Source organism: Dendropsophus ebraccatus, chromosome 5 (assembly GCF_027789765.1).
Source record: "Dendropsophus ebraccatus isolate aDenEbr1 chromosome 5, aDenEbr1.pat, whole genome shotgun sequence".
In the NCBI taxonomy this organism is placed as follows: domain Eukaryota; kingdom Metazoa; phylum Chordata; class Amphibia; order Anura; family Hylidae; genus Dendropsophus; species Dendropsophus ebraccatus.
Genome location: NC_091458.1, coordinates 77,156,339 through 77,175,100, shown reverse-complemented (window position 1 = coordinate 77,175,100; position 18,762 = coordinate 77,156,339). Strand labels below are relative to the sequence as shown.

At 37.6% G+C, this 18,762-nt stretch overlaps 1 protein-coding gene across 1 annotated transcript in view; it reads left to right on the top strand.

Annotated features, from left to right (window-relative positions):
• Positions 1-18,762, top strand: part of LOC138794167 (protocadherin-9-like) — a 544,054-nt gene that overhangs the window by 167,379 nt on the left and 357,913 nt on the right. Inside the window, exon 3 of the mRNA XM_069972938.1 lies at positions 10,282-10,483. Coding sequence (XP_069829039.1) covers positions 10,282-10,483 — 202 coding nt within the window. The remainder of the gene's footprint in view (positions 1-10,281; positions 10,484-18,762) is intronic.

Sequence of the window (18,762 nt, the reverse complement as noted above, 5' to 3'; positions counted from 1 at the left end):
CAATTTCTCATGGGGGAGAAAACTGTTTCAGGGTATGCCCAGATCGATTCTGGGTCCTCCTCGGCTAATTTTGGTAATTCTACGTTCTTTTCAGGTTTAGAAGTTTGTCCCTTGCAGCCCAAGTGTCCAGTCAATGTCACTGGAGCAGACTCTGCCACCTTTGCTCAAGGGGATGTACGGTACATTACTCCCTGCCTGGAAGTGAAGGTGGGGTCCGTCCATGTTGAAAAAATGGATTTTCTTCTCATGCATAATTTGTTGTTTAATGTCATCCTGGGGTTACCCTGGTTGGAGGCACATAACCCTGTCTTCGATTGGTCCAGCAGGGAACTTGTGCATCCCACTGTATTGCTGTGTCTTTCACGGAATGCTCCCCTGGGGAGATTCCAGAATTTTTGATTGATTATCCAGATGTATTCGATGAAAGAGCTCTGGACGGATTGCCGCCCCACAACCCATAAGACTGTGCTATTGAGTTAATTCCTGGTGTCAAATGGACCTATTCTAGGCATATAATTTAATCAAAATAAGGGAGGGGGATGAGTGGAAGACCGTCTTTAACACCCCAGAGGGCCATTTCGAATATCTTGTTATGCCCTTTGGGTTATGTAATGCTCCGGCGGTCTTCCAACACTTTGTGAATGACATTTTTCGTGACCATTTGGGTCAAATCCTTGTTGTTTATTTGGATGATATTTTGATTCTTTCCCCCGATTGGGCTTCTCACATATTACATGTACATATAGTAATGGAGCTTCTGAGGCAAAATAGTCTGTATGCCAAGTTGTCAAAATGCCAGTTCGGTATCCAGGAGGTATAGTTTCTAGGTTACTATATTACCCCAAACTCGTTTGGCATGGATCCCCTTAAAGGAGAAGTCCGGCGAAAATTTTTATTCCAGTATTGTATTGCCCCCAAAAGTTATACAAATCCCCAATGTACACAGGAAATGCTTATAAAGTGCTTATTTCCCTGCACTTACTACTGTATCAAGGCCTCACTTCCTTGGTGATGTCACGACCCGACTCCCAGAGCTGTGTGGGCAGTGGCTGCTGGAGAGGATGATGGCAGGGACACTGAGGGATACAGGGCACTGGGGGACACTGAGCATCCCTCTGCCATCATCCTCTCCAGCAGCCACAGCCCGCACAGCTCTGGGAGTCAGGTTGTGACATCACCATTTTATCCAGGAAGTGAAGTCTTGATGCAGTAGTAAGTGCAGGAAAAAAAAGTACTTTATAAGCATTTACTGTAATAAGTATATATTGGGGATTTGTATAACTTTGCGGGGTAATAAAATACTTTAGTAAAAATTTTCACCAGATTTCTGCTTTAAGATTACTGCTATTGGAGCAACCCAATAACCTGAAGGCGCTGCAAAGATTTTTGGGATTAAGGAGTAGCCAAACCCCTTACGACCTTGGCTAGGAAGGGGGCGGACCTAGTCAACTGGACCTCAGAAGCTATCATGGCATTTGATAATCTTCTGCATTGTTTTTCAAAGGCTCCAGTGCTGACTCAGAAGGATTTTAAGTGTCCTTTCATTGTGGAAGTGGATGCATCCGAGGTGGGTGCAGGCGCGGTATTGTCTCTGGGATCTAACACATTTAATAATCTTTGTCCTGTTGCCTACTTTTCTAGGAAGTTCTCCCAAGTCTAATGTAATTATGATATTGGCAATAGAGGATTATTGGCTATTAAAATAGTGTTTGATGAATGGAGGCACTTCCTAGAGGGTGGCAAACATAAGATGGTTGTGCTTACTGACCATAAAAAGCCTGTGTACTTAGACAGTGCAAAACATCTCACCCCACATCAGGCTAGGTGGGCCTTGTTTTTCTCTAGGTTCAATTTTGAGATCACGTATCGGCCTGGTTCCAAAAATTTCTGAGCTGACGCCTTGTCTCGCAGTTTTGAAATCAAGAATTCTCCCAGGAACCAGCCCGATACAATTTTTAACCCCCGTGTTGTGTCAGTCCTACAACAGGACCTGGTGACTCAGATCGCAGAGTCTCAGTCCCTGTCACCCCGGAATACTACGGATTCTCTGTTGTTTGTACCTCAGAATCTTCGTCTCCGGTTTTTGGAGGAGATTCACAGCTTATTATTGACTTGCCCCATGAGAAACTGTCAGTTGGGTAGTTGTGGATAGATTTTCCAAGATGTGCCATCTTATCCCTCTGTCTAAACTACCAAATGCTCATACTCTGGCTACACTATTTATTAATCACATTTTACGCTTGCATGGCATTCCTGAAAATGTTGTCTCCGTCAGAGGTGTTCAGTTTGTGGTGAAATTTTGGAGAGAATTCTGTGAAAAGTTGGGTATCTCTTTGTCCTTCTTGTCTGCCTTCCATCCACAGATAAATGGGCAAACTGAGAGAGTTAACCAGTCTCTAGAGCAGTTTCAGAGGTGTTTCGTGGCTGATGCTTAGGAAAAATGGAGGGACTTTATATCTCTAGCCGAATTCGTCTTAAATAATCATGAACGGCGTTCACTTGGGATGTCACTGTTCTTTTGTAATTTTGGTTTTAACCCTAGGTATTTCTCTACTCATGCCACTGAATCAGTCATCCCTCCAGCTGAAGCCATATTCATAAAACTGTGCAAAGTTTGGGCCCAAGCTCATCAGAGCTTGGTTAAAGCCCAAGAGCAACACCGAAAATATGCTAATAAGACGCATACCTGGCCATCAATACGTAGTAGGGGAAAAGTTCTGGTTATCTACTAGGAACCTAAGGTTAAGGGTGCAGTCTGGAAAACTGGCACCTAAATATGTAAGCCATACACCATTGTGGAAGTGATTAATCCTGTTACTTTTAGATTAAAGATTAGATTTTGCATGCATAACGTGTTTCATAAAGCACTTTTGAAAAAGTATGTTCCTCTAGTTTCGCCATGTACTCCTCCTGCTCCCCTGGTCATCCAGGGGGAGCTGGAATATGAGGTGGAAAAAACTTTAAATTCTCGCTGGGTACAAGGGTCTTTGCAGTACCTAGTTTACTGTAAAGGTTTTGGTCCAGAGGAGCGTACGTGGGTTCCTGGCAGAGATATGCATGCCCCACGTCTGATGAGGCAATATCATCCACGCAATTCATTTAAGCCTGGTCCATTAAGTAAGAGTCCTGAGGCCACTCCTGAAGGGGGGGGGGGTAATGTCAGGAACTTACCTGACTGGGATCCAGTGCCGTTCTCATCTTCCAGGCTGCGGTGCCGCCTTCCGGTGTCTTCCCGAGTGACATTATGAATACCCGACAACATCCCAAAACCTCAGTCATTTTTTTTTTAGACTTCAATATTCACCATTACAGGGTCTATGCAGGAAATTCCCTATTAAAGGGTCTATGCAGGAAAAAGGTCACAAATACAGGGAAGGAGCAGTCTCTCCACTACAATCTTGCAAGGGTCCAACTATAGTACTTGTACATCTGTATAGCACTTTTTTAGAGTTATATTCTACACACATGCACAAGGTATATATTTGTGCCTCAGGAAAACACCTATGTCATATACAATCTCGCAAGGGTGACAGTATAGTACTTGGGTATCTGTATAGCACATTTTTGTTCTGTGTAACCTTTGCTCTCTTATGCCTAATATATCTACCTATCTATCTTTCGCCCTCTAATTTTTTCTCCCTCAATCACTATATGTTTCTCCTCTCCGCTTTCCTAATAATCTTTTTGTCTTTGCTTTTGTACAATATCTTCTTACTACAGCAGCGTGCAGCAGCAGCGTTTTGTCACTGACGAGCTCTGTGCACTGCTAACAGTCTCCTTCCTCTCTCTGTGCAGACTGACTCATGCGGTCATGTGACCGCTCCTCTTAAAGCAATACCGACGTCTTACAGGGGATGGGCTAGCACAACATCCCTGCTGATTGAATGTGTTCCGGGCATAATGGGAAAGCGTTTTTCCCACCCATAACACTTCCTGCTTTCTAAAATGGCGGCTTCCATTTTAGAAAACAAGAAAAAAAAAATTTCGAAGCGTACTTCCAAAAACCCAAATCCGACCGGACTCGGACTTTTGGAAAAATCCAAACCGGATCCCATACCGGACGAACCGGCTCACTCATCTCTAGCTATAAAAGGAAAGCTGTTTTTCTTGCCCATTACTATCGTATGTCTTACCGGGAACGGGTGGCAGGTGAGTTGATTTTTTTTCTCAATGGGGGCCCTGCAGCCAGGGGGACTCGGGCAGGGGGGGGGTTCCTGCCTCCCGCTTCAGTTACCCCTGCCTGATCAAAGAAGGGCTCCAGCTGGTAAACCCTGCTGTGGTCAGGCAGGGGTTAAAATTTTCTAGTGTATAAGACAAAGCCTCAAAAAACAGGGGTCGTTTTATACGCTTGAAAATACGGTAATTGCATTCACTTTGATTACAGCATTAGTTCTTTACTGCTGGTCAATCTGTACCAGAATGAACAGACAAAAATAAAGCCAGGTTTAGTTATATATCTAGGGTAAAACTTTTTACAAACTTCTATTATTTAAAACTCTCTAAGGTATCCGACAGTTAGCAAAATATTCTACCTGACCTACACAAGAACAAGGGGGCACAATCTAAAGTGGTTTCTCTCTTTCTATTAATTTCACTCAGAGATCCTAAACTAATTCATAACATCCATCTGCAATAGAACCAGACAAGTTGTCACAATGAAGTAGCTCAAGAGTCACTATCCAAGCATAGAATTGCAAGGTTATCTTTATTTAAATGAGTTTTTCTACAACTGATGCTTTTCTTTGTTGTTATTTTTTAAAGTAGGTCCATAAGACTGTTTGCTTTTAATTTTATATAGAGAGACATATATAATACAGAATCAAAATAAGCCTTTAAGAAAACACAGCACATTAAAATGATATTACATTATCTGTTGTGAACAGAGAGGACAATTAGGACAGAAAATAATTTTTTCCTTCAATGCATGTTACATCGGAATAGGAACGTCGTTTGATATGCTGCTATGTTTTACCTGCAGAACTGACAATTGGGTAAATTGTCACTGGTGACTGTTACTAATACCTATTGATTTGTGTACTTTTTAATACTTTAGTCTAAGATAATCATTAAGACCTGTGACGCATCCAGGATATGAGGACTTTTAAATTAATTAAGTACATTGTGACAGGCAAGCTTAACTGGCTAAATTGTTAGGATTCATAGTATGAGAGAAATGAACAGATATAATTAAAGTTATTGTGGAACATAACTATAAGCAGTGCAGAAAAATCAAATGCGAACTTATTGATATTTATGCCTTATCCACCCAGCTCATTTCCCATGCCTGCATATTGTGTGTAGTATATTTTTTTAAGCATTCAATTGTTTTGGTTTTGGCATTCAATTGTTTTGATTTTGAACCTCTTCTTAGGATGTTCTATGATTACAAATGACATGACATTATATTTAGTGGTATACATTGGATATGGTATGTACAGTAAGTAAATACATGCCATGCATTAACCAAATCAATTAACCAGCCAAATCATTAACCAGCCAATCTATATCCAAGATGGCACCAGCCAGGAAACTACATTTCCAATCTGCATCTCCCTGATTGTCCATTTGTGAACTCGCCCCCTTAGCTTTCTTTCCTGCCCACTGCTATAATTACTATTGCACGATAAACACAGGACTGTTTTTTCTTGTTTTTTTTTTTTACTAATTTAGCATCACATCACCCCAGTATGTATTCCATACTAGCTGATGATGTAGCAGTGCTGACACCTGGGGTTACCGGGTTGCGGGGGTGGGTTGTATTGAAGTCCATAGGTAATTCCATCAGTGCACACACATAGGCTATAACTCTGGCTAATTTTGCAGCAGAAGTCAAGCACTGCACCTAATGTGCCTCCAATTTCATCAGGCACTATAGCAGAAAGTGTTTGTCTACAAGTTAAAACAATTGGATATACAACTTGTTTTGCTCCTTCAATTATCTTAAGTGGTATAATTTATTTTAAATAATCAGTGGAATACAAATAAAGACCCACATATACAGTCATAAAGCTACTATTTAGTATACAGTTGTAGAGATACATACTGTACTTACAATGGACAAAAAAGCTATTCTGCAAGGTACTGGTTAAAGTTATATCTTTTTCTCATATATTCAGCTTGTAATGTATGGGATGTAACAGGTTTTACAAGTGAATGGTGGCAATGGTTATTCTTCTAAAGTCACTGAATCATATGTTATAGTTTGCTCTCAAGATGACAAGAAAACTTATTAGATATGACACAAATTGTAAGAAAATTGTGCTACTACTGAAAGGCATCTGTTGAAACCTAGAAAAGATAAAGCAGTGCATGACTTGTATTTATGTTTTGCACTGGCAAAGATGAGCCATAAAATGCAAAGGGAGTAAAACAGTCAAAATGATGCTGATGAAAAATTGCAGATAAGTAACAAAACATACAATTCTCAAAATGATTGTAATATAAAGAACAATATTGATTTATTAATCTCTCTCACTCTTTCTCTATGCCCACCATTACCATTACTTGAATGTTGTTATTTAACTTAAAATCTAACTACATAATGTAAAATAACCAGCTAGAGAATTTTTACCTGGCCCAGTCCATTGCTAGTATTCCTGTCTGTTGTGATGCCTGTGTCACCTGGATTACACACTCTTTCTGCCCTCCTGATGTAATTCTGAACAGCCTACAGGCAATCACTAAGGCTGCAGAGAAAGTGTATCATCAGGGCAAGGAGACACAGGGACTCCAGCGGACCAGGTTTGTCCTGGACTGAAAGAGGTGACTATGCTCTACTTTGTTATTTTACATATGCAGCATGTTGTATTAAGTTTTTACCCCTTTTGCATGCAGGGAATTTTAGTTTACAGGACAGAGCCCATTTTTTTCTAAATCTTACGTGCCTTTCTTTATGTGGTAATAATTTTTTAATGATTTACACATCCAAGTGATTCTGAGAATTGTGACTGATTTATTCAGTGATTATTTGTTGAAAAACTAGCATTTTTGGAAATACAAAATTCTCTGCTTTTAAAAGAGATAGTCATGTCACATAAATAATAAATTTATCAAGATGCGCCCCAGACGTATGTCATGGAAAAGGGGCAAATTCACCTGCTCAGGAGTAGACCTGTTCCGCAATCCCTGCCCTAGGTGCAGGGCTGGCCAAGTTAACTATGCCTCTTAGTACAAAAAAAAACAGCAGAGGAAAAAGGGCCATGTACTAATATGTAATTTGGTAGGTGTCCTTTTACTTTTGTAAGATGTTAGAGGGTGTTAAAATTCCGAATCTAATTTCTTCAATCATTTTTGAAGTGGATTTGAGAAGACTGTATACCTGAAATACCAGCAATGACCCCATTTAAAAAAATTCACTCCTCAAAGAATTAACAACAGGGTTAAGGACCTTTGTTAACTGATCTCAAATGAAAGCAAAGTGGAGGATAAATTAATTTGCATGTGGTTTTTATTTTATTTCATATGTGGCTCTATTGCCCTCATTGCCTCGTACACATGTCTCATGGTGGGTTGGAGCTGAATGTGTCATGGTAGTGAATTTCATAGTATGGGAAAAACTCGGTTGAAATCTTGAAGATAGTTGCGTGACAAATAGAAAACAGGTGGCCAGTGTAGAGATCAGCAGAGGGGAGATGCAGAGGAGGAGTTGGAGGAGAGGGGAAATAGGCAGCAGAGTAGAAGGGTCTGCATCTGTGGTTAGAATGACAGAGCAGAATGAAAGGTTATGCCAAGACAGTGGACTTGTGAGACAGAAGATTACAGTCATTGACTGTAATTAAAAGATTAGGTTGAAGTAAAAAAAAAAAATCACGGTGAGATCCAATGCCTCCCCTCGACTCATAAGTACTGCATATATTAGAACATTGTACTTAAGATATTGGATGCTTGTGGCAACTATTCCTTTACAACTCCCTAAATAAACTCTAGGGACAAAAAAAACACACACCGAAAAAAATAGCTAATTTATATTCAATGTCAATCTTGTCAAACATTCGAACGACCCTATAACTGTCAAAACATTCACAGGTCAATATTTGTTTCAATACTCTTGTGGCGTTAATTGACATTTGCTCCAGAATTTTAAGGTTATGTTTTTTGCCTGCTGAAATGTATCAAATGCCAGTAATTAAAGTGAACTAAAGCGGAATTAATTTTGCACCAGCTGGCAGGTTTTGTGTTTGCCTTCTCTTTTCTTTCATTTTTAATCATCTCTGTACACCTTGAATACTCTTTCAGACACTGGAATCATATCCCTTGCTTTTCAATTTCCTTATCTGCTTTTACATTTATTCAGCAATGTAAGCAAGGTCTGTGTAGGTGATATCTTTGGATAGCAAATTAAATTGTCAGTCCAATTTCTGGGTGGTATTACATTATACAGAATCTGCTCATCCAACCTTTATTGACAATAGATTCACAAGGTAAATAAACAAGACAGTAAATTGTTTATCTTGTGTTATAGCTGGCAAAAGGGGGAAACTATTTTTTTTTTCTAAATGAAGAATGGCAAAACCCTAATAAATGTTTCTTACAGTTAGTTGGACAGCAAAAAAAGGGAAAGTGGGGACATAATATCATGAAACATATATTGTATTCATGATATCAGTAGTATACATTTTTGTTATTCATTTAGATCATAGTAACAAAGGTCCCATCCTCTCTAACACCAGAATGGCTTTGAGATGTAACTAGACTAGGAAGAGGATTTAATACAGTATTTAAAAAGGATCTAAAAAGTAGGAAAACATCAAAAGTAAAGTAGGTTTAGAAAGTATAGAGGTTCATATGGTCTAGCTGAGATAATTTGAACCCTGTAGGTGTGAAATCTAGGTGCTCAATGTCTCCTTTAACTGAGCCCAATGATGTTATACATGCGTCATGTGAAGTTTTTTTTTTTCCCCAGTGACTATAGTCTATAGTTGAGTGTCCCATCATCCCAATGATATTTTAATACAGTATATTTTAAAAACTGAGAATTTTTATATTTTTAATTTAGAATGTAATATTTCAGAGTATATTTCTTTGACCAACACTAATCATTTGTTGTATCCACTATTGTTTCATCTCAGTTTTTCAGATAACAAAATTATAAACTGTGCATGTGTGTAAAGAGGAATACTGACTATTTTATTTATTTATATCGCTATGTTGATTGATTATTTGAATGACTTCTAAATAATCCATAAATATGGTTTCAAATATTTCTCTCAGTGGTATGATAAAATAAAACTTTAACAGTTGTGTTTGTACAATATACCTCTATATTACAAATTACTTATACAATTGGTGTTTTTCAGTTAGTTGTGCAAAAGTTAGATTTATTATGCAATAAAGACAACACTTTTTAGAATATAAATTATATCCCTCAGGCCTCTGACAATTAGCAGGGAAATGCATTCGTATGCATGGTTGCATCATGTTTGCTGGTATCCTGTTTCCCTAGAAAATAAGACATCCCTCGAAAATAAGGTATAGTGGAGGATTTACAGAGTAGCCTAAAATAAGGCATCCCCCTGAAAATAAGACATCCCCTGAATGTAAGACCCCCGTCGTGCGCCACCCTCCACCACTAAGGTTATGTCTGATTATGCTGGTTTGTGATGACAACTATTGAACAGTGTAGAATAAAAGTTCTTTTTCTTCTTCTTCTTCTTTTTTTGTGAAATCTTAATGGAAAAAATAAGATAATAAGATAATAAGACACAGCACATCTTTTGCAGCAAAAATTTATATAAGACTATATATAACACAATATAAGACTATGTGTAACACAATATACACTGTGTTGTTCCAAGTGTGTTAATTTCATGCTGTCTACATTGATATATGTGGATAATGGTAGTTTTGGTGGAGAGATTCCAGTGACCTAATAGGAAATACTGTAAGAGGTTTATTATATTCTAAATAGTAATTATACATTAGAATATCAGTCTTTGAATATATAGTTATAAAAGTACAAATTTTGTGTGCTGTACATAGGTCCATATGTCCACAAATTATGTAGTAGCAATTATATGGTAGTATTCACAGAATATGAATTGCTTACTAATTTAATTTACTCAGCCTGTTCAGCTAGTTATAGTAACCCAATAGATAGTTTACATATTTAGATTTTTCACCTTGATATGACAGCCGTAATTCTCATTACTTACATTGTATATTATACCTGACATAGACTTTGGTTTTCTAAGTAACAATTATGATGAGGGTGTATTTATACCTACTAATGTATACACATGGGAAAGATAGATAAATAAAGTATATGTTATGTTCTTATTGTAGTCCCAACGCCGTGTTACGTTCCATCTACCTGATGGTTCCCAAGAAAGCTGCAGCGACAGTGGACTTGGAGACCACGACCCTGTAGGAAGTGGAACTATGATCTCACACCCTCTTCCTCTGGTCCAGGCACAGGATGAATTTTATGACCAAGTTTCTCCAGACAAGAGGACTGAAGCTGATGGAAACTCCGACCCAAACTCTGGTAAGTCAGTTACTTCTCTCTTTACACTGAAAGTAATTTGTTGGTATATGTTATCTAAAGTAAAAGGATGCAAAAGGATGTTTGACTTTTCTAATACATCTTTAGGCTATGTTCAGACTACGTAAGTTCCACAGAAATCACGGACAATGTTACAATGGCCATGATTTCTGCAGTACTTACGTAGTGCTGCAAGCTGAGGGAATCCTGGTCGGAGTGTACAACATAGTATACACTCTAGCCGGGATCCCTAGCGGCGCTGTAGAAAACATGTCAGTTTTCTGCGCCCACTATTCAGTGAATAGTGGCCGCAGCAAAACCCTGTCAGTCTACACAATGGAGCGAGCGGCTTCGGCCGCATGCTCCATTGTGAGCTGTGGGGAGTTCTGATGCAGGCGTGCACTAATGTGCCCGCATTAGAACTCAGCGGCGCTAAAGATCATCCAGCCGGTACTGCAGTACTGGCCAGGATGTTCTTTTCTGAGACCGGTCACAGAACTGCCAGTCTCTTACCGAGTGTGAACATAGCCTTAGGTTTATTTAGCTATACCTTTTCTAAATATTGGTTTTCTAGTTTAAAGGAGTATTTGAAGGTAAATTAATGTACCCCCTATTCACAGGATAGAAGACAGGTGTCATATCACAAGGTCCTCAGCCTCAGTGGAACAGGTCATGTACTCAGCTCTCTTCAGCAGCTCCATAGACAATGAATGGAGAGCGGCATGCATACCAAGTTGCTGCTTCATTTAAAACAAAGTAGTTGAGTTCATATTCTGGAGATGCTCCAGTAGTCAAACTCATGTGATCTGACACCTATTCCCTATCCCGTGGGCAGGGGACAAATTAATTTAACCTTGAATATCGCTTATGCTATAGTCAACTGACATTAAAAGTAATAAAGTAATAAATTAACACCTTACAGACCTTATTTGCAACTTTTGGAACAATTAATGTAAATGTTTTATATTATCTAAAGAAATGTTTTAATCTATTAAAAAGGAATTAGAGATGAGTGCAGTTTGAGCATGCCTGAGTCCACCAGTGGCCCTAGGGAGTCTGGAAAAACATGGATTCAGCCTATGGCACTTGAGCATGCTCGAGGTGTACTTATCTCTAAAGGGAAAGTGTCATCTGATTAAATCCAGGTAAACAAAAGGTAATCTAATGAAACATTCCAAACTCCAAAGTCTAAAATCCAATGTTGGTCATCTGAGTGTTGTTCTACTGAAATGTTACAATCATTACAGTTTTATATAATAAGACCAAATGCAAAATCAGGGTATCCTTAAAGTTTGACCAAACACCTGTATATAACACTATCTGTTTGATGGTTGAATCTGTTTTATTTACTATTTTGCCTATTGATTAGCCAATAGAATACAATAAGTAAATCAATTTATAGGATTTTTATTTTCATTTATCTTGAGGCAAGTCACTAAATATAATGTATTGACTCACTGTGTGCGTTTGATTTATTGGCAGACTGTGAATCTTTAGAAAATTGTATTCATTAATATGTGTTTTCTCTGCTTACCATTTGCTATAGAATTATACATTACTTACAACTTCCAAGTAGTTATATGATATTATATATTATTAGAATATAGTATATTTTCAACCTGAAAGACTCATAGGAAGCAATTTAGCTGTTTCTTCAGATCGCCTTACACACATTACAGTTTCAATGCTGTATTGCATCTTCTCTTTGTAGTGCTGCAATCATTTTCTGTGAAGACGCTGTAGTACCATGACAGTACTGCGAGGAAGTTGCAACGTGTGAACACAGCCTGAGTCTGTTGTTCTTGACAATAAATTAAAAGATATTAAGATTATAATTTAAACATATAAAAATAGTTATAGCTGGTGTTGCCTACTCTCTAGAGTAAGTAATACTCAGGGTAAATTTCCAAAGATTGTGTTTGTGCCAGGATTCACTGTGGATTTGCAAGTACTCTACAACTAAATCTGTAACACATTGGTTTTATTGTGGATTTTGATGTTTAAAAGTCAATGTGGAAATATCTGGGACAAATCTGCAACTATTTCCCCCTAAGTTGTCACAGCAGAATTTGGCTATGTTCACATGACGTTTTTTCAGCTCCGTTTAAAATGACATCCGTCATTTTGAGTCTAAAATAACGGACGTCATTTAGCTGTTTAGCCTTCCCTTAGTGCCCGCACGGCTGTTGGTACATTATTCTAGTTTTAGTTACTAATTGGCCTTTGGGTGTGGCTTTATTCGAAAAATCCATTGAATTTAATTGTAAAAACTGAGAAAAAATGGTGATCATGTTCATTATTTTGACGTCCGCGGTAAAAACGTCCATTATTCAATACATTGTGTGCATTGGACATCCGTCTTTCGATTGACCTCAATGAATTGCCATTGCAGTCAGTTAAATGGTGGCAATAACGGACATTTTTTTAAATATCAAAATCGTCCGCCATTTCTTTATTTTTGACGTTGTGTGAACATAGCCTTTAGGTGCAACTAAAGTGTGATTCCTTCCCTAGTACTACATGTGCTGGACCTGTAGAAATCAGTTGATTATCAAAGTCTTCATTTAGAAAGATACTGAGATTCTGTTGTGCCAACCTTTTTAACCATTGTTAATTTCTTAAGTGTCTAAAAAAATGGATGCACCACAAAAGTAAATTATTGATTCTGTCAGCATTAATTGCACACTTTTATTTTATTTCTCCTGAACTCTTGAAGCAATATTGATACTTTTTTTAACTGTAAAAACATCAAAATAATAAGGGGTTTTGATACTGAATGATTTTTGTTCCATAAGTAAATAGGAGCTCAGTATCTCATGATGCCAAGAGATCTGACTGTTGGTTATAAAGTACATATCTATTTGATGGGTGGATGTTTTAAAACTATTCAGAGTGTGTTTATTAGCCTGATGAATTATTTTAAATGTAACGATTGGAGCCATTTGCAGGAGAGTTATTTCACCTATAATGGATGAAATCATAAAATGCATTGTTTGTTTGGTTTTATTGTTTGAATTCTTGAATTCAAAAGAAACTTTCTTGTGTAAAAAAATCATTTTTATAATACCAGGATGTACTTAGTTATGTATTTAGTATATCTTATTTGCCTATTCTGTAAAGCCATTAAGTTCAAGTATAAAGCTGAGCCAAGTTTCAGGATGGTTTCTTGTAATTCTCTTCTGAGAAATGACTTCTTGTAGCAATTTCTGACCTTGTAATGAGCAATAATGGAAACAATTGAGGGACAACATAACTTATATAATCTGTTGAATAGATTAACCTGTAATGCTCCAAAGATTTTGTGCTATTAGAAAGCAAAGTCAAAGCTTTATCATAGTCTTTTACATGTTTTATCTACTTTACAAAGCTGCATTGAAAGTTATGAAAGTTGTTTTAGTTATTTAGTTTGTGCATGAAACAAGAAGAGTTATGTAGCTTTAGTAGCATATCACTAGGTAAAGATGGTTTAAATTGTATTACCTATACTTTGTACGAGTGGCAACATATCAACACATAACACATTTTTTTGTCAAAGGTGTTTGTATTCGAGGGAAATAAAGTTACACGTTACAATTTATTTAGTTGGTAAGTAAAACATGCCATATTGAGTTGTCATAAAAAGGGTTGTCCATCCTTCATCTCCCCCACAGCTAAGTTTATTGTTTGGGGTCTGGCTGCAGGAAGAATCAATGATGATATATGGACTGATTAATCTGTTCTTGCCTCCACATCACATTTGACAATATATGATACTATTTTACAGTTCCTACTGCAGACTACTGTGCTAGGGAAAGGAGAGCTGCTACATTTAAGTTCTAGTCCTGGAGAATATCTACAAATATATATATTTTTATTATTATTATTTTTTTTACCGATTCTTAAAAGAAAAGTCACATGTACAAGTTAAATGCACCACTTGCTTAGATAATAGTTTAAATCCAAAACATGGGAAAGAGAAATTATGTTTTTGTAATTATAAAATCTGGAATTTCCATTCCTCCTTGCTTCCTCTCATGCATGTAAGTTTTACATTCAATTTTATGTTTCATCTTCTACAATGTAAAGGACATTGGGAGGGGGCATTTTTGAAGACCGGTGTACAACTACTCCAGTTTTAAATATTCGTCGCCTTTTTCATAGGCAGATTTACAAGGAGGCGCATGCCTCTTAGTAAACCTGGCTGGCCCTGAGTCTGGGACACATCTACTACCCGCCTTGCCGTGCCCCCACCCTACCCGCCCATCAGGCGAGTGGGGGATATGCAGATACGCCACAAAGAAGGGGCATATGTCTCGATGGCAGCCTTCATAAATGTCCCCTTATAAGTTTTATGATTTCTACAACAAAAGTGGTCATAAAAATTTAGGCAATGCTACTTTGACTTTAGCATATTGAAAAGGATTTATGCTAGCTTGATTCCAAGGTATTTAATTAACCTCTTAAGGACGGAGCCAATTTTCATTTTTGCTTTTCGCTTTTCCTTCTTGTGTTTAAAAGGCCATAGCAGTTGCATTTTTTCACCTAGAAACCCACATGAGCCCTTATTTTTTGCGTCACTAATTGTACTTTGCAATGGCAGACTTCATTTTTGCATAAAATATGACGCAAAACCAGAAAAAAATTATGTGAAATTGAAAAATAAACACAATTCTTTTCTTAGTTTTTTTTTTTTCGTTTTTACGCTGTTTGTCCTATGGAAAAACTGACATGTTATACATATTCCTCAAGTCGGTACAATTAAAAAGATATGCAACTTGCATAACTTTTATGTTATTTGATGGCTTTTAAAAAAATAAAACCTTCTACAGCAAAAAAAAGTTCCCTAAAATTGCTCTATTCCCAGGCTTATAACGCTTTTATCCTTTCATCTATGGGGCTGATTGAGGTGTCATTTTTTTGCGCCATGATGTTTTCTTTCTATCGGTACCTTGAGTGCATATATACAACTTTTTGATCGCTTTTCATTACAATATTTCTGGATTTGATGTGACCAAAAATGCGCAATACAGGCCAAAACAATAGAATACCGAGCCGGGATGAACATCATTACGTCGCTGAGGCCCGGCCCGGTAAGATGAAGGGATCCCCCCTCCGGGATTGCATCATGGGGGGGATCCGCCACTAGACATCAGGGATGGGTTGCATTTAACACTGTTAGATCCAGCTGTCATGTTTGACAGCTGCATCCAATGGTGTTAATTAGCGGGAGCGGCGATTAGACCGCTCCCGCTAATAGCCATGGTCCCATGCTGCAGATAGCAGTTTGGATTGCGGCAGTTCAGAGCAGGGTCGCGGCGCGGCCCCCCTCTGAACACCTATTGGGGACATATGACGTACGGGTACGGCATATGTCCCTAAGAGGTTAAAAGGGAACTCCAGGTAGAAGTTAAAAAAAATTAACTTCTGCTGAAGCATATAGCATTACTTACCTATCTATTCCAGTTTTGAAACTACCAAAAATCTATTTGCTTTGGGGTGGTGGGGGTCGGTGGTGGTGGTTGTTCTGTATTGTGTTTCTGTACTTCCTGGTTGAGCAGTTCCCAGAATGCAGTACTGGTTCCAGAATGCAATGCTTTCCCTCAGCTGTTCATCACAGTCCTCCACCCTGCCTATTCCCCACCCAAATCTGTTGCAGAACATCTAGGCTGTGTTCACATATTGCAGTTTCATTGTGTTACTGAATTATTTGCAGTATTTTATCATGTCATTGTGGTCCCACCCACACAGCACACTGTATTCTCTACCTGTAACACCAAACAGCACGCTGTATTCTCTACCTCTAAGACTGATATTGGAATAAAGTAAAGAACTTTTTGAATTATTTTTTTTTTCTTTTCATTTCCACGCACATATTATGATTAAGCATCTTTTATCTTTGAAGTTAAGCCCCACAATAAGGAGTTTATCCAATACTATCTTACATGGGATATCCTGTTTATGCCTCATTTTTTCTTCAGGTGGGATTGGCAGTGCCGACTCTGATCCCTTCTGCCGTTTAGCATAATTAACTTTAGTTACTGCATCATTTTTGTGAATACGCTGCAGTGCTGCAATGAAGCTCCAACATGAGTGAACGCAGCCCTAAATTCACTGAAGATTTTTGTACAATCAGTGCAGCGGCTGCTTCTGGCCAGTCAGAGATGTTGAATAACTCAGGGGATTGTCATATCCAGCCAAGCCCCTGTGACATCCTGCCCTGCCCCCTTTCTGCATCATCAGCCTGTGCTCAGCAAACACACACAATGTGAGACAGAAGCATGGAATATTTGTCTATTGGGGGGGGAGAGCAGTGGGAGCAGGAGATCATGTGGACTGGCACAGAGGCCATTTTTCTTCACTTCCTGGATTTCAAACAGCTACCAGTGTGGCAGAACCGCACAGATATGGTAATACATTATAAAGATACATCTATATAACTTTCAATTTACTTTTAATAGAAAACAAGTTTTACTTATGTGGAGCTACCCTATAAACTCTTAAGGACCTTGTTAATTTTTGTTTTTGCGCTTTTATATTTCCAAATTAATATGATTACAGAAAGAAGAAAAAACAGGATATTCTTAAAATTGCTCTATTACCATCCTTATAATTCTTTTATCTATGGTTTATGGTGTGAGGTGTCATTTTGTGCACCATGATTTGTTGCATATCTTGCTTGCATATATGAATCTTTTTGATCATTTTGGTTTCAAGTTTTCTGGATTTGATGTTACTAAAAATCTGCAATTTCATGCTTTGGCATTTTTTGCACTTACAACATTAACCACGTGAGATCAGGAATGTGATAATGAAGTGGTTCAGTTGATTATGCAAGCGGCGATACCAAATAGGTTTGTTTATTTATTTATTTTCTTTGTATACTGGAAAAACGATCAATGTTCGTGATTTAGCACAAAACTTTTCCCAGTCCCCTGGAAACAAACTGTGCTCTGTTAGGGGGGGGGATATTTACCTTCCTAGGCTTCCGGCAGTTCCCGCATCTTCTATCTTTAGCTCCACAACCTGCAATCAGCCAAACAGTCACTGACTGACTGAGCAGAGACTCCTGCAGTTTTTACTCAGCCAATCAATTGCTGCAGCAGAATCCCACCTTAGCTGCTGATTGGTCGATTGCAGATATAGAGATGCTTGCTCAACACTTAGAATCAATAAAAAAGATTTCTGTACAGAAGGATTACTTTGTAAGGAATAGGGGAAATTATACATGTACATGTCTTCAATCTTAGACAACTCTGTTAAGTGCCAACTTTTCAGATTTATTCTGTGGGATTTATTGTAAATAAATCAACCCTTTTTTTTTAACTAATGACATGCACTATATGACAATACTTAACTGTGCAGAATGACACAAGACAATGAACACTATTCTCTTTTAGCTTATTATGTTTACTAGTAAGTTTTTGTTTATATGTTTATCATTTCGGTTAGTCACAGATTTCTTTTTTTTTCTTTATTCATATAATATTTTATATATTAAATTGCAAATTGCATTTCCTGGTTTGAATATTTGAATTCACAACAGAAAACACATTTTTGTAGGATATAATGAAAGTGCTTATTTGTCATAATGTCATTTACCATAGTTTTTTTTAGGGTCAAAAAGTAATAGTTTAGAAACTCTGTAAAACCTTATGTGTGGCATTTGAGTGACATGATATAATTACCCAGTGTGCCATCATAATTGGGGTGTATTTATATTTCATACAATTGTGTCCATTAGCCTACTTTACAGACAGCACACACTAATGTAATGTGCTTTTAAAATGTTCGCATATTATCTATTATTTAAATAAAAATGAAAGAAAAATACTTTGGGGTCTAAAATAAGTAAATCAAATTCCATATTTGAACTCTATGATATTTGAACAGTCTTAATTATACAATTCTTCTCTCTACCCCATAAGTTAACTAGGCCTGTGTGGCTCTGGAATAATATATTGTTAGAAGTAACACTGCAATCCTGACAAGAGATGCTAAAGTGGAATCCCTGTAAAAGTATAGAAGCTCAGCTCCTAAGAAATTGATGAGTACTTCTACTCCCATTGAATACTTTACTTCAGACCTTATTGTGTATATCAAAAATTAATAATTTAATCCTACCTGTGGATCTGGTTACTTAATTTACAGTAAAAGTAGACAAAACAGATCTACTTTATAATGGAAGGGTTAATATTTTTGCAATATAATTAGGAAATGCAGAATTAAAGAGATATATTAAGACTGCTGACAAATAGCCAAATCAGCTATGTTTATTTTCACAGGAATCAAACACAGATAGATAC